This window comes from Camelus ferus, chromosome 1 (genome assembly GCF_009834535.1).
Source record: "Camelus ferus isolate YT-003-E chromosome 1, BCGSAC_Cfer_1.0, whole genome shotgun sequence".
Lineage (NCBI taxonomy): Eukaryota > Metazoa > Chordata > Mammalia > Artiodactyla > Camelidae > Camelus > Camelus ferus.
The window spans coordinates 1,251,601-1,273,932 of record NC_045696.1 but is presented as its reverse complement, the minus strand read 5'-3'; the positions used below and the strand labels follow the sequence as shown (position 1 = coordinate 1,273,932).

At 54.3% G+C, this 22,332-nt stretch overlaps 1 protein-coding gene across 9 annotated transcripts in view; it reads left to right on the top strand.

Annotated features, from left to right (window-relative positions):
• ADARB1 (adenosine deaminase RNA specific B1) overlaps positions 1-22,029 on the top strand; it is a 113,752-nt gene extending 91,723 nt beyond the window's left edge. For 6 of the 9 annotated variants that reach the window (XM_032490640.1, XM_032490530.1, XM_032490813.1 and 3 more), the window contains exons 8-10: positions 28-209; positions 16,697-16,875; positions 17,723-22,029. In XM_032490640.1, the coding sequence (XP_032346531.1) occupies positions 28-209; positions 16,697-16,875; positions 17,723-17,902 (541 nt within the window). In that variant the 3' untranslated portion in view covers positions 17,903-22,029. Of the gene's footprint in view, positions 1-27; positions 210-675; positions 769-1,303; positions 2,291-16,696; positions 16,876-17,722 lie in introns of those variants that run through there. The other 3 variants (XR_004323788.1, XR_004323798.1, XM_032490758.1) reach the window with 3 other exon arrangements.
• The last annotated feature ends 303 nt before the right edge of the window (positions 22,030-22,332 follow it).

Sequence of the window (22,332 nt, the reverse complement as noted above, 5' to 3'; positions counted from 1 at the left end):
ACTGAGCTCCTGTCCCTGTGCCCCCAGGTGGAACGTGGTGGGCGTCCAGGGCTCCTTGCTCAGCGTCTTCGTGGAGCCGATCTACTTGTCCAGCATCATCCTGGGCAGCCTGTACCATGGGGACCACCTCTCCAGGGCCATGTACCAGCGCATCTCCAACATAGAAGACTTGCCCCCCCTCTACACCCTCAACAAGCCTCTGCTCAGCGGCAAGTATCTCCATGGCCTGTGTCCTCTCCCCACGGACCTGGTTTGCAGCGTGGAAGTCTTAGGAGTACAGTTCTGGGCGGGGGCAGCTGCCCTGTGGTGGGGGCTGGCCGTTCTGAAGGGCAGAGGCAATGGGTCATTTAAGGGAGTCCCTCGGGGTTACTGTCTCTTGCCGACTGAAAACCTTGCCGTTTATGGGGAAATTACAGCCCAGGTCCTGCACCCCTGTGCGGCCCGTTCACCCATCCTTACGTCTCAGCCGTAGAGGCTCACAGATGCCAGCCACGAGGGTTATGCAGGCATCAGCCGCCCTAGCTTAAGCTGGGCTGGGCCTCGCGGGACAGGCGCCCACGGCGGTGAGCGGGCCGCCCGGAGGAGGCCGGTGCTGCAGCGCGTGCCGGGACAAGCGGGCGACCACCCCCCTCCCCCGTGCCCTGTGTTACCGGTTGTTTGTTGTTTTTCTTCTAGAGTGTCAGAGGCTAGCAGTAAAGTGAGCGAGCGCTTTTGAATTCAAGGGTCCTAAGCTCTCAGTTCGCCCTTGTTTAAAAGGACACAGTTAAGGTATTTTTATCCTTTTGAAAATATCGCTTTACTTACTTTTTTTAAGCTCAGAACTAAACCCGTAACCCTAAACTAGAATGCCTCTTTCAACGTGTGTGTGTGTGTGTGTGTGTGTGTGTGTGTGTGTGTGTGTGTGTGTGCCGTGTTCTGTGGTGCTCGCTACTGGCACATTTTTAACTGGAGGAAAGCAGTGTGGAATTTTATTTGAAAGCATGTCTCTTAAAGCACATAAATTCTGCCAGAACCAAGAAAAACAAAGGTTGTTATGGGGCAAATCTTACAGCTCTCTAACCTTATCCGTTATCTTTTAAGAAAAAAAATAGACTGATAAAATGCGATGGCGTGTCAGTTGAAGCTGTAGCGCACGTCCGTTGGCGTTCTGCTGGTAGACGTGAAGTAAGTGTATTCTGGTGTGTGCTGGTGTATGAATTTCTCATGAGTCAGAAAGTAATCTTCCCTGTTTAGTCTCTGGCCTGTGTCTGAAGGAAGACTGCCCTGTTTCATTTCAGCTGTCGCTTGTCTTTTATGTTCATAGACACTGGAACGTCGTGTGGAGTCCGTGGCACGTGGGCGGTGCTCAGGAAGAGCTGTTGGCAGGTGCCTGGTTGAACGGTGCCGAGCATTGTTGCCTCTGTCACCGTGATCTGAAAAGACAGGGTCGTTTTGCTGGAAGCGTGTTCTGAGGTGCTGGGAGGAGGGCTCACTGACAGAGGTCAGGTGTGTTCTTCCCACGTCGTGTGCGTGAGGTGCATCCATATCTGTACAAACACGCGGACAATACTGCTTTGGTGCTGCTCCGTGCAGATTTGTTAAAAACATGAAGTTATAAATAGCAAAAGAGTCTGCTCTTCTGTCTTCCTGCCTGACATCACTTCTGATCCCCAGCGGGATGCTCAGCCCTTGCGGTCGCGCCCCCTGCCGCAGGCCTGGCTTGGAGCTCGCCTCTTCGGCAGCCCCGTGCGGCTTCTTCACCTGCCCAGGATGGGCTGGGCCGAGTATCGGCACAGCCCTCCCAGACCAGTGAAACTCGGGGACAGCCTCAGGTCTCAGGGAGCAAGTGTTTCTCGAATGCTGAGCCGGGAGACAAGGTCACTGGCCTCAAAGTCTATTTCAGAATGCAAACTGTTTGAAATGGCTCACTTCGGATAAATGCTTTATTTGGAACCAGTGGTGTTTTGTGTCCCTTTGAGAGAGCTCACATTGGCACTGCAGGGAGCTGGGAGAAGACGCCTTGGGGTAGGGGAGCAAGGCCTGAGAGGGAGGGCAGCAGGATGCCCCGCAGAGCAGCTGCGAGGTCCGGCCTCCCGGGGAATCCAGCTCAGAGGCAGATACCACGACAGGTGCCACCCAGATGAAAGATTTGGTCCAGAGAAATCTGGAGGGGGTGTCGCTGTCATAACGGTTTGGGAGGGCCCACTGCCCTGTGCAGGGCCCCACGGCAAAGCCCTCAGAACTCTCTCTCTCACAGCGAGGTCCCACAGGGAGTGAGTGACTGGTCCAGGGAGGAACCAGCATCCTGGGGCCCCTCTGGTCCTCTTGCAGTGCAGACGTGTGCGTGTAACCAGTCACGCGGGTTGTTGCTCTTTTTCCACCTCTCAGTTTACCGCGGGCCACTCCCATGCTGGGACAGAGTGGTGTGTAACAGCAGCGAGAGAGCTTTGCGTCCTCGGGGAGCGACGAGAATGGGCCACGACGTGCTGCGGAGGATGGCGCGGAGGGTGGCGCGGAGAGCAGCTGGTTTGCCTGGAAACCAGAGCAGACAAGACAGACGTTCATGAACGATGTAGCGATGGGCTGTTCTTGCAAATGCCGACAAGGTTAAAACGAGAAGGATTTCACTTGCATTTCAGCATAGAAAGTAAACGCCCAGGAGGGACCTGCGGGTGGCAGCGGCGCCGCATGAGCCCCGCCTCTGACGCTCAGGTGCGGCTCTTCCCGGGGACTTGGAAGCAGAGCCTCAGCGCCTTCGCACTCCTCCTTTTCCGTTGAGTTTCAGATCCGACACCTGCGAGTCTCAGAACAGTTCTGCGTCTCGTTCACTCCGTTGGCCCTTGAGTCTGAGTTTCTCTACTGGCCGGTGTGCTGTCAGGCACCCTGAGAGATCTCAAGAGGTAGGACCAAGGTGCTTGACTGTCCCGGGGCTGTGGGGACAGCCAGGCTGCCCCGGCTCATGGGGTCAGACTCCTCTCAGTGCTGGCTCTACTGCCGACACCGTCACAAAACAGTAACAGGCAGGGAGAGATCAGGATGCAGGAGGAGATGGTGTGGAGCTCACCTCCCGCCGCGGACACATCAAAAATCCATCCGCCTGTGGGAAGATTCTCACGGAGAGCCAGCCGGACGCTGACACGGGACTCCTGCACAGCCAGGGCAAGGCTGCGAGGAAGGTTCCCACGGAATCGGCAGAATGGGAAGAAAAGCACCGGGGCAGGGCCTGCACTCACGGGAGGGGGCTCCCAGGAAAGGGGAGGTCGCTCCCTGGGAAAGGGGAGGGCGCAGGGGCAGATGCCTGCCCTGGGAGACAGCGGGTGGAGCCGCAGGCTTTGTCCGACGTGCAGGAGGCAAGGCTGGCTGGCCGCTGGGAGAGCCGGGGTACAGACAGAAGGTGGGAGAAGCCTGGACTAAACTCGTGAGGAGGACGCGGTGCTGGCTGAGCCCGCCCAGATGGAGAGAGGTCTGCCCAACGCGCTGGCCCTGCTCGCTCCACGCCACACCTTGGCACTGGACCCAGGGCGGCCAAGACCGGGGAAGAGACTCCATGTAGGGACGCAGAGGCGACTCAGAGGCCCGGGGTGGGGCCCAGGCAGGGTGATGCGGCCGCTGTTGGAGCTCAGCCCAAGCGGTGCCCCAAAGCAGCCCAGACTTCTGACGGCAGCGCGGCCACCTGGACTCCCACGACGGCCTTGCCAGGCGCCTTAGTCCAGCCCCGCCAGCTCCACACACGGCACAGCACTAGGTCTGGGGCGGCCACGCAGTGGAGAGAGGAGGCTGAGGGCTGCACCCGAGCGGAGCCACGGACGCCCACACAGGCGGCGCTCTGGACCACTGTGAGCGCACGAGCCCCGCTGCTTCCGCCATCCCCTCCTTTGGGGCGGAGCCCCCAGTGTGAAGAGCAGAAGAAACACACGTGGAGGGAGCAGCCGGTGTATGCAGACAGGCTCACACTGCACCGCACAGAGAAATATATTCAGTGTCTTACAGCGGCTTACGGTGAAAAAGAGCGTGGAAATGAACATATGTATGTTCACGTATGCCTGAAGCACTGTGCTGTGCACCAGAAATTGACACAACGTTGTAAACTGGCGATAACTCAATAGAAAAATAAATAAGGGAACACAGCCAGCTTGAGCGCATTTTTCAACCACAATGGTGTGAAACTAGAATAAAAACGGGTAAAGAACAAATACATGGAGACTAAACAACAAGCTACTAAAAAGCCAGTGGGTCAGCAATGAACCAAAGAGGAAATCAGAAAATACCTCAAGACAAATGAAAGTGGAAACACAACTTTCCAAAATACGTGGGATGTTGCAAAAGCAGCTCTAAGAGGGACGTTCACAGCAATACAGGCCTTCCTCAAGAAACAAAAAAATCTCAAAGAAACAACCTAACCTACCATTTAAAAAGATTAGGAAAAGAAGAACAAAGCCCAAAGTCAGCAGAAGGAAGTAAATAATAAAGATCGAAGAGGAAGTAAATAAAATAGAGGTTAAAAAAAAAAAAAACAATAGAAAAGACCAGCGAAACCAAGAGCTGGTCTTTTGTACAGATGGAAAAAAAAAAATGATAAACCTTCAGCCAGGCTCACCAAGAAGAAGAGAGAGAGGCCTTAAATAAACAACATAAGAAACGAAAGAGGAGAACTATAACCAATACCACAGAGATACAAACGATCATAAGAGAACGCTGTGAACAGTTACATGCCATCAAATTGGACAACCTAGAAGAAGTGGACAAATTTCTAGAAATGTACAGCCTGCCAAGACTGTCAAGAAGAAACAGACAATTTGAACAAGACCAATCACTAGAAGTGAAATTGATTTGTAATTAAAAACAAAAACAAAAACAAAAACTCCTAGCAAACAGAAGTCCAGGACCAGATGGCTTCACGGGGAATTCTACCAAACGTATAAAGAAGAATTTATACCAATCCTTCTCAAACTATTCAAAAAACCTGAAGAGGGTGGAATACGCCCAAATTTATTCTATGAGGCCACTGTTACCCTGATACCAAAACCAGACAAAGAAACTACAAAAAAGAATATTAAGGACCAATATCTTTGATGAAAATAGATACAAAAATCATTAATGAAATATTAGCAAGCTGGACTCAACAATACATAACAAGGATCATATACTGTGGTCAAGTTAGATTCATCCCAGGGTCACAAGGATGACACAACATATGAAAATCAATCATTGTGATACACCACATTAACAGAAATAAAGATGGAAGCCATATAGTCATTTCAATAAACACAGAAAAAGAATTTGATAAAATTCAATATCCATTTATGATTAAAAAAAATCTCTCATTAAAGTGGGTGTAGAGGGAACATACCTCAACATAATAAAGGCCATTTACAACAAACCCACAACCAGCATAGTACTCACTGGTGAAAAACTGAATGCCTTCCTGCTAAATTCAGGAACAAGACAAGGATGCCCACTCTCACCACTCCTATTTAACATAGTATTGGAAGTCGTAGCCATAGCAATCAGACAAGAAAAAGAAGTAAAAGGCATCCAACTTGGAAGGAATGAGGTAAAACTGCCACTGTCTGTAGATGTCACAACACTCTATACAGGGAGTCCTACAGTCTCCTCCCAAATACTGTCAGATAGTAAGTGAACTCAGCAAGGTTGCAGGACACGTGATCACCACACAGAAACCTGCTGTTTTGTACACTAACAATGAACATCAGAGAGAGAAAGTAAAAAAAAAAAAAAAAAAAAATTCTGTTTAAAATTGCATCAAACAGAATAAAATACTTAGTAATAAACTTAACCAAAGAGGTAAAAGACCTAAACTCTGAAAACTATAAAACACTGATGAAGGAAATTGAAGGCGATACAAAAATATAGAAGGATATCCTGTGTCCTTGGTTTGGAAGAATTAATATTGTTAAAATGGCCATTGCACCCAAAGCAGTCTGCAGATTTAATGCAATCCCTACCACTATTCATGCCGTTTTTCACAGAACTTGAACAAATAATCCTAAAATTCGTATAGAACCACTAAATGCCCCAAAGTGCCAAAGCAATCCTGAGAAAAAAAGAACAAAGCTGAAGATAGAATCCTCCCGGACTTCAGACCGTGCTACAGAGCTGCAGCGGTCAGCGCAGCATGGTGCTGGCGCAGACACCGGCTCATCGCCCAGTGGAACGGAATAGAGAGCCCAGACACGGACTGATGCGCCTGCGGTCAGTTAACCGGTGCCAGGGAGGCGAGAATACACAGTGGAGGTAATACAGTCCCTTCAGCAAGTGGTGCCAGGAAGACTGGGCAGCAGCGTGCACGTCAGCGAGGCACAGCACTCCTTTGCACCGCACACTGAAGTAAGCTCAGAGTGGTTTAACGACCTAGTGTAAGACCTGAAACCATAAAACTCCTAGAAGAAAACATGGGCAGAACACTCTGACAGATTGTAGCAATACGTTCTTGGATGTATCTCCAAGGCAAAAGAAATAAAAGCAAAAATAAACAAATGGGACCTAGTTAAACCTAAAAGCTTTTGCGCAGCACAAAGGAAACCATTGACTTGGCCTGAGGGGACTGGCCGCACACTGGGCAGGTGCTGGTGGTCGGCCAGGTGTGCTGGTGACACCCTGACAAAACTGTGCCGAGGAAAACACCCCAGAGTGAAGGTGAGGGTGTCCTGGCAGCAGAGAATTGGTCACGTGAGGACATGGAGCTTCGAGGGCCGTGTGTTTGTCCCCTACCGAGCGGTGCCCCGGGTCGCACGGGGAGCGGCCAGCCGGGCCCGCAGGAGGGCTGCCGTGGCGCGCTTCCCTCGGACAGCCAGGCGGGGCCGCACTGGGCTTCGGGCTCTTGGTCCAGGAGGGGCGTGGGTCCTGGCTTTTCTTCCAGGCTCCCCAGGAGCTGGAGCCACTTCCCAGAAAGAAACAGAAGCAGCCACGCCAGCCACTTGCATTGATCACAGACATAAGGGAACGAGCATGGTCAAACTTCGGAGGAAAATAAACATAAACGAGCGTGACCTTATATGAGAAGTGGAACAACTGAGAGAAAACGGCTCAGAACAGAGGGGGATGCAAATGCTAGTCCCCCCAAAGTGCGTGGAGCCGCCGGCAAGTGCGGAAGGCAGATGCTCACTCGAAGCTCTAGAAAGTGTTCACTTAGCACATTCCAGTGAGTGGGGGGCGCTGTTCTGGGTGGTGGGGTGCGGGGTGAGCAGAGCAAAACAGCCCCCCACGGAGCTTACATCCTCGTGCGGGGAGAGGGGAGGGTGCGTCAGATACATCTCAGATAACTCCGAGCAGAAAAGTGTGAGGCGTGGGAAGAGCTGGGAGCTGTGGCAGTTGATGCGGAGGCCCGGCTCCCGCCTGGCAGCATCTCAGAAACAGAAAATCGAGAGGAGAAAGTAACAGGAGAAAAACCGCTGATCCTGAAGGAAGGCGTTAGTATTAAAACTGAAGGATGCGCTGAGCACTGAGCAGAACTAATGATGAAAATCCCCATCCCCAGCGCATCCTTCTGGTTTGGGCACCGAGGGCAGAGGAAAGATGCCGAAATCTTCTAAATTAACTCCAGTCAGTACCAGATTCATGTGCCGCTCGTCGGGGACCTTGCAAGCCGGCACAATGACAAAACGGCCTCCCTGTTCTGAGGAGAAAAACACGTTGGTCCCAGCTTTTTTTTATCAAGCAAGGGTGAGTCAAGCGTTACGACGAAGTAGTAGTTTTCAGATGTTCAAAGATTGAGAAGCATTTTCTCCGGCGTATATTTTTGGAGGAAGAAAAAGGTGAGGATGCTCCAGCAAAATGGAATAGACATGTAAGAGAGAAATGCGGGCTCTGAGAAGAATGCTCCGTAAATCCAGGACACGATGGAGAGGAGGTAGCTCAGCAGCAAGCCTGGACAGGGACAGGGACAGGGACAGCGCCGGGTCGCGACCGGGAGCCGCGTCGGAGAGCTCCAAAAGGAACATGTTTTCAGAAGAACGCGAGTGTGTTTCAGCGAAGAGCCTGGGAAGCTGAGTGGTCTTTATGACAAAGCTTTGTGAACAACAGAAAAGTGAAGGGACGTGGAAACTCTGGGAAACTCAAAAGGCTGCTCAGGAAAGAAGGTCCAAATAAAGGCAAACAAAAGTAAGGTGTTGTGAAGGGGAATTTGTGTGTCACCTTGACTGGCCACAGGGTGTCCAGATTGTCATGGCTTCTGGGGTGTCTGGCAGGTGTTTCCAGGTGGGCTAGCTTTGGAGTCGGTGGACTCAGTAAAGCACACTGCCCTCCCCGGCAAGGGTGGCAGCATTTAATCCACGGAGGGCAGAACAGAACAGAACAGGAAGTGAGGAACAAAGAACTTGCCCCTTTTCTTGCTTCGTGGTTGGAGCCAGGGCATCTCAGCTCACCGTCTCCCACGGCGTGCCTGGGACTTGCCCCGCCCACCCCAGCTCTCGGGCCTCTGGTCTCAGACTGACCGTGCCGCCGCTGTCCTGGGCCTCCAGTCTGCGGGCGGCAGGGACTTCTCAACCCCATCATAGCTGGTGTGAGCCAGTCCCTCGTGGCCACTCTCCGAGCTCTGGTTCTGCTTCTCTGGAGGACGTGACTGATACCGGCGTGACCTGAGCAGCTGGTGGGAGGCAGGACAGACTCCATCGGAAGTGGCGCTGGGAGCGGGCTCCCTGGAGGGGCTCAGTGCTCAGTCCAGACTCATCGATGGTGAAGGTGGTTTCTCTGACCACAAGGCGCTGAAACTGAAGGCTGGCTACAAAGGGTTAAAATTTAAAGTCGAATGGCTCAACCACTTAGAGGTTAGGCTCTTAACAATTCTCAGATTAGAGACGAAACTGGAACTTAAACTGCTGGCCATGCAGCGGACACGAGTCAGACGTGGCGAGGGGGAGCCGCTGGTCCGCTCGGCAGGGTCCCGGCCAGTGAGGGAGTGAAGGTGAGCCAGCCTCTGGGCCCGGAGCCCGGGAGAGGAAGGTGCGGCAAAGCGAACAGCGGCCGGGGAAGGAAGGAGACAGAGAGCGAGGGGGAGGCAGGGAAACGGGGGAGCGGGTTAAAATCGATGCTGGCGTGAGAGAACCACGAAGCGACGCGCTGCCGTCGGGCTTGGTCGCGAAGGAGGGCCGGGGCGCCCTGAGGGCGCTGGGACGTCAGGACGACCCCGTGTGTACCTCTAACGCTGACGAGTTGGGAAGCCTCAGCAACAGCGGCAAAGGCTGAGTAAGGAGACGGAAACTGCTGACACCGACCCGAGGGGGTGACAAAGCTCTGGCAGGCGGCGCTCCCAGGGAAGATGCTGGAAACGCTGTCGAGGGACGGACAGCCTTCTGATGAGCCTGCAGACGGCTTGGTCAGCCTGCCAGGGAGCTGCGATCCCAGCTGTGCGTCAGCTTCCCAGGAAAGGGCAGCTGACCTCTCCTTCTTCTAACACTGGACAGAGAAACACAAATAACAACCACAGGACAGCGTCCCCTGTGGCTGTGGGCGCACAACGCCTAAATGAGACGCCAGGAGATGGAACTTGCAGCGCGCCCCGGATCCCAGGTGGAGAGCAGCTTTGCCCCTGGTGCTGAGGTGTGGTCCTCACAGGCGCCCGGTCGGTCTCAGGCCGTTCCAGAGGGCACGCTGGCGCTCCTTCCCATCGGGGGGGACGACGGGAGGAATCTGTCTATGGCGCCTTTAACAGTTACGTATAAGCTTTTTCTCTTTTCTAAAGACAGCAGCCAGGGCCCCACCAACACCTACCCAGTCGGAATGTCTGACGGACAAACACGTGCTCATCGTTGGTGCGTCACACTGATCCCGCCTGCTTGCCAACCACTGAAACTATCGCAGCGCCTGCTGGCCTGCTGGCGCTTTCGTTTTCTTCTCCAGGGTGTGTGTGAGGTTTTGGAATTTTCCGCAATGAACAAGTATTACCTTTTTACTGAGAACAGTGTTCTTCCTTCTTACGTGCCCCTGTAGTGTTTTTCAGAGCTTCACTGAGGCCACACCCGACATACGACAGACTGTACTTACAGGGCCTGTGTTCTGACCCGCGTCTGCATCGGTCCTGCCACCACGCAGGGGAGACGCCGACCCCGCCCTCAGCTCCAGGTGTCCCAGCCCCCCCACCCCCGCAGCCCCTGCTCTCTCCAGCCCTCCCCATGCCTGCCGCTCACATGCGTACTGCCAAAATGGGTTAGTTTGCATTTTCTAGGATTTTACAAAATCTAGGATTCTACAAAAATCATGAGATGTGTGCTTTTTTGTCTAGCTTATTCCATCCAGCATGATGTCATTATTTTGCGACTCCTCCATGTTTGCTGTGTCTGTCGGTGGTTCGTTAGCCCTTGTCATCGCTGCGTCACGTTCAGCTGTGGGATCAGCCAGTCTGTTCATCCAGCAGCTGTTGACGGTATCTGGCAGTTTCCAGTCTTCTACTGCCTCAGGCGAAGCTGCCGAGAACGCCCGTGTGCGAGCACCTCTCCTGTAAACGCGGGGTGGGGGTGGGAAGGCTGGGTCATGGCTTGGGTGTGCGTTGAGCTTTTTAAACACTGTCACACTTTCCCAAGGCGGTTGTACCATTTCCCCTCCCGCCAGCACTGCCGGAGCGAGCCAGGGCCTTCCCACCCCAGCCAGCGCTTGGTGTGGGCAGCGGTTTGGGACATGCTGGTGGCTGTGGTGTCCCACTGGTTCTGGCTTGTACTTCCCGCGTGACTGACGGATGCGAGCTTCTCTTCGTGTGCTGGTGCCATCTGTGTGACTTCTCCGATACATTGTTCAAAACTTTTCTCGTTTCTTACTACTGAGTTTTGAGAGCGACTTACATACTCCGGATACAAGTCCTTTATCAGACATGATTAGAAACGTTCATCTTTCTGCTCTCTCAGCAGGGTCTTTCAGAGACCAGATAATATTTTGATATGGATAAAATTTCTGATAAAATTCTGTTCATCAGTTTCTCTCTGTTGGATCATGCTTTTGATATTGTAGCCAAGAAATGTCTGCCTGAGTCTGTGCCACAAAGATTTCTCCCTATGTTGTGTTCTTAGAAATTTTAGTTTCAGTTTTTACATTTCGGACTAGACGCCACTTGAAGTGAAAGTTTGTATAGATGTGAGGGTGAAGCTCATTTTGTAACATCCAAGATAATTGTTCCAGCACCATTTGTTGAAAAGTGCCTCCTTTACTGAACTGCCTTTGCACCTTTGTCAAAAATGAGGGCTTTTTCAGTTTATATTTTAAAAGACCAGTTTGCATGTATATGTTTAGGTCTGGTGTTGGACGCTGGTGCTTTCCATTCACCTCTTGTCTGTCTTGAAGCCAGTATCACGCCATGGTAACTGCAGTTTCATTGTGCATTTGGAGATCAGGTGGGGCTAATCCTCCAGCTCTGTAGTTCTTCAAAGTTGTCTTGGCCACTGAGGTCCTTTTTGCATCTTCATAACAATTTTATAATCAGCTTACCAGTTTGTTCACAGAAGCCGGCTTGGATTCGATTGAGATGGTGCTGAACATGCAGGTCAGCCGGGGGAGAACCAGCATCTCGGGGTTTTGAGTCTTCAGGTGACGGAGGCCGAGCGTCTCCGCGTTTACTCGGCTCCTGCGCTTCCTCACGGGCCAGTGCTCCCTGGTTGACAGCACCCCCGCCTTACACGTCTTTGGTCAGATGTAGCTCCAGGTGCTTCCTAGTTTTGATGCTCTTTTGAAGGCTGTACTTCAGCTTCCAGTCGTCCGCTGCACGGACACCGAGAGAGCGCTTACAGCAGCTTTTCTGCAGATTGGACTGAAGCTGCTCTCTGTGCGAGCCTGTGGCTCATGTTTTCTCTCTTCCTGCACATCTGGGCGCCTTTGACTTCTCTCTCCTTCCTGCGCCTGGGCCGGCCTGCAGTGCAGGGCCGGGCCAACGCGGTCAGAGCCGCCAGCCTGTCCCACGTGCAGCCTCGGGGCAAGCGCACAGCCTCACCCGGAAGTGTGACGCTGCCTGCGCACTTTTCCTTTTCATGAGTTTAAGGCAATTTCCTTCTAGTCCTAACTTGCTAAGGGGTATAAGTCAGGAATTAATGTTGGGTTTTGCCAGATGCTTTTTTTCTACTTTATTGAAATGATTGTTTGTGGAGTTGTTTTTTTTTTAAGTTAATGTGACGTTGATTTCTTTAAATATTAAACCAACCTTGCCTTCCTAGAGCAACTCTAACAGTCATATGTATTACTCTTTTTATACGTTGTTGGATTCAGTTTGCTAAAATTTTGTTTTTATGGTGTTTTTATGAATTTTTGCTTCTGTAGTACACTGGTCTGTGTGGATGTTGGTCTCTAGTTTTGGGGAGGTTTTCAAAAAATTTCTTTGTCAGGTTTTGGCATCAGGATAATGCTGGCTTCATAAAATGAGCTGAGAATCATTTCTTCCTCTTCTGTTTTCCAGAGAAATTTGTTTAGATTTGATATCAGTTTTTTCCATCTGAGCCTAAAGGATTTTTTGTGAGAAAGTATCTACAAATTCAGTTTCTATAATAGATACAGGGCTATTCATGTGATCTGTTTGTTCTTGAGTGAGCTTTGGTGATTTGTGTCTTTTAGGGAACTTCTCTGTTTCATCTAAGTTGTTGAATTTATTGGCAAAAAAGTGTTCATGACATTCATGTACTGTCCTCTTCATGTCTGTGGGGGCTGCAGTGGTAGCTCCTCTTTAATTTCCTATATCATGATTTGTGTCTTCTCTTTTTCCCCTATCAGTCTAGCTAGAAGTTTATCAATTTTACTGATTTTTTTCTCTTAAGAACCAACTTTTAGTTTCATTGATTTTTTTCTGCTGTTTTCTATTTTTCTCAACGATTTCTGCTCTAATCTTTATTACTCCCTTTTTTCTGCTTTATGTTTTGATTGCTCTTCTTTTTCTAGTCTTTAAGGTGCTAGTTGAGGTCATTGTTTAGAGACCTTTCTTTACTGATTTCACAGCATTTCACAAATGTTGATACGTTGTGCTGTTATTTTCATTCATTTTAAAATACTTTGTCTCATGGGTTATTTAGAAATCTGCTATTTAGTTTCAAAATACTAGGGCATTTTACAGAGATCTTTCTGTGCTAAATTAGTTTCATTTTGTGACTTGAGTCCTTTTAAATTTATTAAGAATTGATTTAAGGACCAGGATGTGATCTTTGTAAGTGTCCCATGAAAACTTGGGAAGGACGTGTGTCTGCTGCTGGGGAGAGTGTCCCGTCAGTTGTCAGTTAGATCAGGTTGATCGACTGTGTCGTGTGCATCTTCTGTGTCCACGGTGATCTTCTGCTCGGCCTGTCAGTTTTTGAGAGAGGGTGCTAGGAATCTCTTGGCTGTAATTCTGCTTTTGTCTATTTCTCTTTCCAGTTTTTTTAATTTTTGCTATTTTGCAGCTCTGTGATTAGGTACAAATTTAGGGTTGTTGGTTCCTCTTAATAAATTGATGTCCTTTTTCATTATAAAATGACTTTCTTTATCTCTGGTAATTTTGAGTTGTGGCAGCACAGTATCTGTGCCCATACTTTTATTTAAAACTATTTTATACTATTTTATGTTGAAATTATGTTTCTTGTAGGCAGCATGCATTCGGATTTTGCTTTTTCCCACCCCAGTTAACATCTCTGCCTTTTCAGTGTGGTACTTAGGCCATTTACATTTGTTGTGGTTATTGATACGGTTAGGTCTGAATTTGTCATCTTGCTACGTATTCTCTATTTGTCCTATATACTCTTTGTTCCCTTTTCCTCTCTTTCGTGCATCTTTTTGCATGAATTGAGTCTGTTTTGCCTCTCTAACTCCTTCTAACAAAAGCTGGGACTTTTTGTTTTGCTACCTTAGCAGGTATGTTAGGGCTCGTGGTCTGCACCTCCCGCTTCTCACAATCTGCCTTCTAGCAACGCTGGACCATTTCGTGTTCAGTGTGAGAACCTCACAAAGCGCATTTCCGTTTCTGTCCTGCCCCTGTCGTGCTGTTGTCATCCGTTTAGCTCTCACGCATGTTAGACATCCCGCACTGCTACTTTTGTTTCAGTCGTCAGCTTTGGGGGAGGTTTACCGCTTCTGGCACTCCTCGCTCCTTTGTGTGGACCCTCATCTCCCTCTGCCTGAAGGACTTCCTCTCCCATTCCGTGCAGTGCGTGGCTTCTAATGATGAATTCTTTCAGCTTTGGCATGTCTGAACACATACTTAGTTTGCTTTCATTTTTGAACCCTATTTCCGGGGCACTGCTGGACTTCCTGGCACTTTAGAGATGCTGTTCCCCAGCCGTCCTGTCGGCACCGCTTCCGGTGAGACATCTTCGGCGGTCCGTGTCTTTGTCCCTCGGGGCTGGTGTGTCTTCTCCCTGGCCATCGTGCTTTCTCTTGATGCTGCTGCGGAGCGATTTGTTACGACGTGCTTTGGCTTTTTGCACATTCCTTGTATTGGGCTTCACAGAGGTTCACAGACCTGTGGACTCACTGATTTCACCAAATTTGGAAATTTTTTTGAGATTTTTTCTGCAGATATTTTTTCTGCCCTCCCTTCTCTCTTCTCTCATTTAGGAACTCCAGTTGCATGTATATTGGGCTGCTGAAATTTGTCCAACAGCTCTCTGATTTTCTGGGGTTTTTTTTTTTCCAATTCCTTTTTTCCTCTCTATTTCATTTTAGACAGTTTTTGTTACTGTATCTTTAAGTTCACTCATTCCACAGTTTTTATTCTGTGGTTAATTCCATCAAGAGCGTTTTCACTCAGCTGTGTGGTGGTTTTCATCTCTGCAAGTGTGTATCTTGTGTCTGTGTGTCCCATGTGGGTGCTGGGCACTCTCCTCTCGCCCTGCAGGTGGTCCTTCCACAGCGCCAAGTAATATATGTGCTCTGACCAGCCCACGCTGGACACCCCAGGGCCCCTGTCCTCCAGACTCTGGGCGCCTTGGTCTCCCTGTGCTCTCAGTCCCAGGAGTCTGTGGGCTCAGTCACGCACCCGGTCATCCAGGCTGGCAGGTTTTATAGGATTATTACTCAGAGGTTTGCTTCATGCCTCCCGGTCCTAGGCTGGGCAGAGACTGAGGCGAGAATTCCAGGTGCTTCACTTGGGATGTGTGAACTTAGGGCAGCAGCCAGACGAATGGGAAGTGAGACAAGGAAGGATCTGAGATGAAAGTTCCTGCTGCTGCTGCTTCAGGACAGGCCCCGGCAGTGCGTCTGCTTAGCAGCAGGGCAGGGACCGGGAGGGCTGTTCCCATAGGAGCTGACCCCGGCCCCTCCCGTCCTGTCACCCCAGGCAGATGCGGGGTGTGCAGTGTGAGAGGCGGTGGAGAGGTGGGTCTGAAGCTTGGGGAGGGTCAGCCATAGGTCAGACCCAGGACCAGCAGGGTGACCTGCACTCTGCTCTGTCTGTGGGCATTTTCCACCCTTGCCCCGTCGAGCAGCCTGGGCCTGGCTCCCTGGGTGGAACCTGACCCCACTCTCAAGTTCGTCATCACGTCGGCAGGAGGACTGTGTGAGCTGCTCAGTGGGCACTGGGCCGCCCCCCAGGGGCTCAGAAAAGACCTTAGAGGTGGCCACCGTGGCCAGTAGAATTCAGGTGCCAAAACAGAAGGTCAGTAGGAACTGGTCAGATTTGTGGTTGGAGGAATCTGTGCCTTCCTGTAGATGGGGTATCACTGGGTGCCCTGTAACCTGGAGTCACTGCGACCCACTGCAAAACCTGGTGCAGAGCCCACGAGCCTGAGGGGAGCCCAGCGCCCCGCCCCTCCTCCCACAGGAGAAGCTGTCCCGCCATGTCCAGGGACTAGTGTTAAACCCCAGGCGCTAAGGAGCCGTCGGGTGCAGTTACAGGCGGCGCCGCCTCTCCGCGTGTCCGTGCAACACGCACCCGGGCGGGAAGGGCACTGGTGAGGCCGGGCGGAGCAGGCGCCCCCTCATCCCCACGGAAAGGGCCCTGATTGCACATTCAACACCTATCGTCCCTTAACTGCGTGTCCCAGCGTTGTGGCCTGTAAATGTGAATTTTCTTGCTGCTTTCAGACGAGCTGCCACCCGGCCCTCAGGAAGAGAGGCCTTTGCACTGGAAGTGGCCCGGGCCCTGGGGACACCCCGCCGGCTGCGCACCGGGCCGGGCGAGCGCAGCCGGTGGAGCTCCGTCAGTGCAAGGGGCTCGGCCCTGGCCCAGGTCTGGGAGCCGCAATTTGCGTGGCCTCGTGTCGTCCCCGAGGTTGAATCACCAGGCTGTGCACACGGTGGTCGTGTGTGCTCAGCCCCGTCCCCCGAGCGCCTCTCCGCTCAGCGCCACACAGCGAGCCTCCGCTGAGTTAGCGGGCGAGCGCGGCGTGGTGAGAGGGCGCCGCCGTGCGCTGGTGGAGGAGCCGGATGCCTGTCTTGAACACAGCACGTGGAGGGGCCGGGCGGGAGCCCCAAACCTGGGTGTGACACGCTAAGGAGCGCAGCTTTATGCGACCCTGGATCAGTCCCAGAGGTGGGGCCCGTCTGCACCTGGGCCACCCACACTTCTAGAGACTTCAGCCCCCAGTAAGCTCAGAAGTGCCGTGAAGTCTCACGGTTTTAGGTTTCGGGCAACCTGGCCGCCTCCCTGCGGACCGGTGTGCACTGGGCGGCTCCGGACAGGTTGCTGCTGGGAGGAGATGCGCCTGGGCAGGGCGCACCTGGGGCTGGGTCTCCGCAGCGCTGAGCGGCTCCCGTGCTGGTGCCACACGTCTCTTGTGTGGCTCCCGTGAGGCTCCGCGTCACCTCCCCTGTCTCGTTCCAGGCATCAGCAACGCGGAGGCGCGGCAGCCTGGGAAGGCGCCCAACTTCAGTGTCAACTGGACGGTGGGCGACGCGGCCATCGAGGTCATCAACGCCACCACGGGGAAGGACGAGCTGGGCCGCGCGTCTCGCCTGTGTAAGCACGCGTTGTACTGTCGCTGGATGCGTGTGCACGGCAAGGTACTGAGCGCCCTCGCGGCCACGCGCCCCGCTCCCCGCCTGCCTGTCTTCACTGCCCCCCTGCTGTCCCCGCCACCACCCAGATGGGGCTGCCCGTCCTCGAGGGCTCTGAGCCGAGAGCGTGGCCGGCTCTGCAGATCAGAGCAGGCTCCGTCCTTCCCGCCTGACTCTGGGACTCACCCCACCCCGGCTCCTCCTCCCAGGAACGTCCTGTCCCACATGCGGGCCCGCAGCCCGGGTGCTGCTCGGGGTTCAGTTAAAGCTCCAGGAAGGTCTTTAAACCCTTCTGTCTTGTTTTGTTTGGAGCAGCAGCCCTTTTCCCCCACGCAAAGCTGTACATGGTGCGTCCGTATGTTACCCATCTCCGTTGGTTTGTAAGTCAGGTCGGGAGCTTTTACTGTACACAGAGGTCGCAGTGTCCCCGTGGCGGGCGCGTCCCCCGCTGGTGGCTGTCCTGTTTATTCTCAAGATCTTCCCAGAAACCATCAGCCAGTGCCGCGGGGGGCCTCGAGTGCTCCCTGTGATGAGGGGACCCCACACGAGGCGCTGTCTGTAAAGCGCTGAGCGTGTTGCCCAGAAGAGCGGGCCGGCGGCGTGGGGCCCCGGGCCCTCTGCGGCGCGCGGCTCCGCACCTGCCTGTTTAACGTGAAGCTGCCACTCGGGTGGCGGACACGGACCCTCCGAGGGCGTCCAGCTGGAGCTCTGCCTGCCGCGGCCCCCAGGGGGCGCCATCGCTGGGGGCCCCCCAGAAGCCAGCCGTTTGAAGCGCCACTTTTTGGACATCTTGCTGAGCTTTGTTTTCTGCTGCTGGGCTTTGACAGCGGCACTTGTCTGTATCTTTTCACAGGTTCCCCCCAGCTTACTGCGCGCCAAGATCTCTAAGCCCAGCGTGTACCACGAGTCCAAGCTGGTCGCCAAGGAGTACCAGGCGGCCAAGGCCTGTCTGTTCAGGGCCTTCCTCAAGGCCGGGCTGGGCGCCTGGGTGGAGAAGCCCACGGAGCAGGACCAGTTCTCACTCACACCCTGACGGTGCAGTGCGGCCGGACCCTCACACCTGGACCGGGGAGGGTGGGGCGTGGGGGGGGGCTGGCGTCGGGGCCCCGCCGGCGTCTCTCCACGGTGGCATCTCCCCTTCTGAATTCTCCAGTGATTGCTTTCAATCTCAGTTTACATTTAGAAATTGAGTTCTACTGAGTAGGGCTTCCTGAAGTTTAGGAAAATAGAAATTACTTTGTGTGAAATTCTTGAATAATTAACTTATTCAGAACTAGGACCATGGTTTATAAAATAAGGAGTAATTGGTCAGGTCACTCTTGCACCACGTTATTTTCATTGCAAAACAGCATTTCAATGTGGAGGAGGCGAGGAAGCAGAGAGGGTAGGAACCTGAGGGAACCGTCCCACAGTGGCGCCAGGCCCCGCCCGCAGGCGCTGGCCGCGGCCCTCTCCCTCCCCCACCCCCGAGTCCCACAGCGCAGCGGCTCCCGGCGGCCCTGCAGCCTTCAGCCTCCTCTAGAAGCTTCTGTGTCCCTCGTAGGGCCACATCGTGGGCAAAACAGGGCCAGTCGCCCTGGCCCTTCCTTCAGGCTTTTTAAACAGCGTTTACCTTTGCGGGACTAGAAGGAACCCCAGGGCGGTGGCACGGGGAGCAGCCCTCTGCATCTCCCTCTGAGTGCAGAGGGAGATGTGACCTTCGCCCCAGGATCGTCATGAGGGGACGAGTGAAGTGAGTGGACACTCATTCCTGGAAAAGCCACTGAAGCTGTGTTTTAGAGTATCCTTTCCAGCTTTGTGGAAGACGCGGGTGACGTGTCGGACGGATTCAGGCTGAGAGCAGGCCAGGCTGCACGCTGTGGTGAGGGTCCCACCAGGGCTGAGGTCGATGTCACGGCAGGGACAGGTGCTGCTGGTGCCTGGGGCACCCAGGGCGCTGCCCAGCACCCCACAGCACCCGGCTGGCCCCAGGGTGGGCGGGGTCAGAGGTCGGGGCAGCGGTGCCCCCCCCCCCCCGCCCCGAGCTGGAAGACTCGCTCCCCTGCCTCGCTGCTTCCTCCCAGGACCTGGGCCTGGGCTCCTGCCCTTTGCCGACTCAGCCCCAATTCCCGGTTCTGGGGGTGGTGTCGTGGGTGCCGCAGGCAAAGAGAGGCAGATCCCTCCACAGCGAAGTCCAGGCACCAAGCTGTGTGCCCGGGTGTCCCATGCCCTCCATGGGCAGGAGGGAAATGACCGCTGTCGTTGTGCCCAGGCCCTGTGCACTCAGAGCGGGTCTGAGCCCAAGCGCTGTGCCTCTGGTGTCCCCGTGTCCCCCGCAGACTTGAGGTGGTGCACCCGTGGGCGGGAGCAGGGCAGGGTTCCCGCTGCCGGGGCGTCCAGGTTACAGGATGAGGGCCGCTCACGCCACCTGCCCCTCCTGCCCCTCACCCGGCAGGGGCTCGGGCCCTCAGCACCCAGGGCGCCCAGTTTGGTTCCACCATGAAGGGAAAGGGGTCTGGCGCCCCCCGACTGCCCCGCCCCGTGGGCTCCCGTGCACTCAGAGAACACCTGTGGCCCCTGCACTTTCACTCTTGTCTCTGTGAATGGTATTTTTCCTGATGGGGAGAGGGATGGACTGACTTTTTAAAACGTAAGGGGATTTTGGTCACAAAGTCCAGTGGACGCTGCTGCGCGCGCGTGAATGCGCGGGGCGCCCGGCTTTTCCCTCTGACCTGAGCGTGGCCCCCCCCTCGCCCCCGGGGGCTGAATGCCTCGCGGTCCTCGCGGTCCCCAGCTGTGTGCGGCTGCCTTCCCCAGGTCAGACTTGTGCCTTGTCCAGGACAGACCTGGCGGGGGCTCATGCCCCGAGAGCACCAGGCCCGGGAGGATGCTGGGGGCCGGGCGGCGCGGGGCGGCTTGGGGTGGGGGATGCCGGCGGGCCCTGGGCTGGGCGGGAGGAAGCGACGCCTCAGACGGGGCAGCTGGAGCAGCGCCCCTGCGGGCAGGGAAGGGAAGGAAATGTCACCCCTCCGTGAGGCAAATCAGGGGACTCCGCCTTGACCCCACCCCCAGTGCTCGCCATGCACCCCGTATAGGACTGCCTGGGTGTTACTTTGTACCCAGGGTCCTTATTCTGGGTTTTAGAGGGAGCTTAGAGAATCTGCCACAACCAAGAACTTGATCTCTTGAGAACAATCGAGTTTTGAGGACATTTTGACCAGCAGGGGTTGGGAGGGTTTCCGTCCTGCCTTGTTGGCTAAACCTGGGCTGTGAATCCTGCGGAGACACTGGCCGTCCTGCAGTGCCCGGGCGCCCTGGGCAGCCGACTGTGGGCAGGACGGCCCACGTTGGAGAGAAGTCTCGTTTTGTGACCCAGGCCAGGGCCCACCTGGGGGCCGAGTGGGGGCCGCTGTGCCCGCTTTCCTCAGCCCTCCCCCCGCCCGCCAGGGCCGGGCCCCCATCCCCCCAGGCAGGGACCCCCCCCCCCACAGGCAGGGACACCGGAGCCCACGGCCACGACTCAGTCCTCGCTGGACCTTTCACCTTTGCCTGTCTCGGAGGCTTTTGTTACATCAGAAGCAATTATGTCTTAAAGAGTACACGCCAGATTCCCGCAAGGCATTAATTTCTGTGGAATTTATTTTATTTAAATAACCTTGTTGCTCTCCAGACTCTACAATCACGGCCTTCCTGGTGGTCTGACACGGGCCTGGCCCGTCCCCTCGGGGCAGGCAGAGCGGGAGGAGCCAGGCAGCGCTGGGAGGGGGGCTGCCCACCTGCCCTTTTCCTCCAAAAACAAACAAAAACAAAAAGAAGCATCTGGGTTTTTTCATTTCTAAAATAGTTTACACCAAAATACAAGGTCTCTCCCAACCATAAGCTTGATTGAGCGTGAGGAGTAAAATTAGCTCTAAATTCTGTGAAATTGGTGAATCTCTCAGAAGGTTTCTTTTTATCAAAAGGATACAGACGGGAAGGGCAGAGTGCTGCGATCACGTGTGTCCCGTTCTGTGTGTCCCTGTCCCCGGCGTGTCCCGTGACGGCCCCCTGGGCTCTGCGCACCCACGGCCTGGAGGGGGAGGGTCTGACTCGGTCCTGACTGAGCGCCTGTTCCCGGCAGCGTCTGCACCGCCCCGTCTGCTGTTTGCAGGAACGAGCCCTCAGCCCCAGGGATTCTCTCAGGGTGGGCTGGTGACTCGTCAGGGACCAGGGCCGTCCTTCCGGACACAGCCACCAACGGCCAGAGGCAGCCTGTGTGGGGGCTATCCATGGAGTCGGCCCCGAAAGCTGTTTGCTTCTCCAGACTTTGAGTCACATGCTTGTAATTCTGTTTCTGAATCCGGACACTGTATGAATGTAATTCAGCCAAGAGCCCTGTCCCCGAGGCGCCTCCCCATGTCCTCTGTGTGCGTGCTGACGTGACCACCTGCATGAGCTTCCTCCGTGCCGCGAGCGGCCAGAGCGAGCATGAGACGCTGTCACGGAGACAGGACCGGAGATGTCCTCAATAAAACCATGTCTCACTGCTGCAGCCTGCCGACGTTCTCTCTCCTCCCCGCTCCTCCCCCCCTTGGTGCAGAGCGTAACCCAGGAAAGTGTGCGGAGGCGCCAGCCTCTTGTCCTGTCTTCGGTGTGTGGCTCCGAGCACCTCCCTTGGGGACGGGCCCCCTACACCCCCAGCCACTCCCACGTGAGAGGTGGGGGCCGCCCCTGCTCCTGTCCTGTCTGCACGGAGGGGTGCTGGCAGCAGCCCCCAGGGCCAGAGGGACAAGAAACCGGGCAGCAGAGCTGGAACCAGACGGTCTGGGTGCCGGGTGGGCGGGGAGGCAGCCCAGCCGCCGGGTTACGAGGGAGAGCAGTTTGTTTGGGACCAGCACTGGAGGAGGATGTCCTCGGTGAAGCTGGCTGCAAGCATGTCCAGGTCCGTGGTAGTGAAGACATGCGGGCGCTCCAGTCAGCAGGTGCACGAGCACGCGGAGCAGTCTGGACGGGACCCCTCTGGTCGCCATGGGTGAAGGATGGGATTTCGGGCCATTTTAATTTTATTTCCCCTTTAAAAAAAAATGTCTTTCCTGAATATTTCTATAATTAAGTGAAAATAGGAAAATCTTTTGAAAAGTCAAAAACTCACTCAAATAAAAAGCAGCACTGCTACAGACAACGCACGTGCTCTCTGCATCAGTTTTGATTCCGTTTTCATTTCTTTTCCCACAAAAAAAAAGCGAGATTTAAGTGACAATATGTTGCATCACAAGACAGATTCGGCTGCAGAGCAGGGCTGGGAGCGGCGCCTCCCTCTCGAGTTCGTCCTCGGTGCCTCCCGCGCGCATCCCCCTGGGGAAAGGCGAGAGGACTCTCGTGGCACGGCCGGGGGCCGCGGAGCCTCTGGCGGGGAGGACAGGGCTGGACGGGGCAGCTGCCTGAGAAACCGTTAAATCAACAAGTGTTAACACCAGTTCCGATGAGCTGATCAGCGTCGTGATT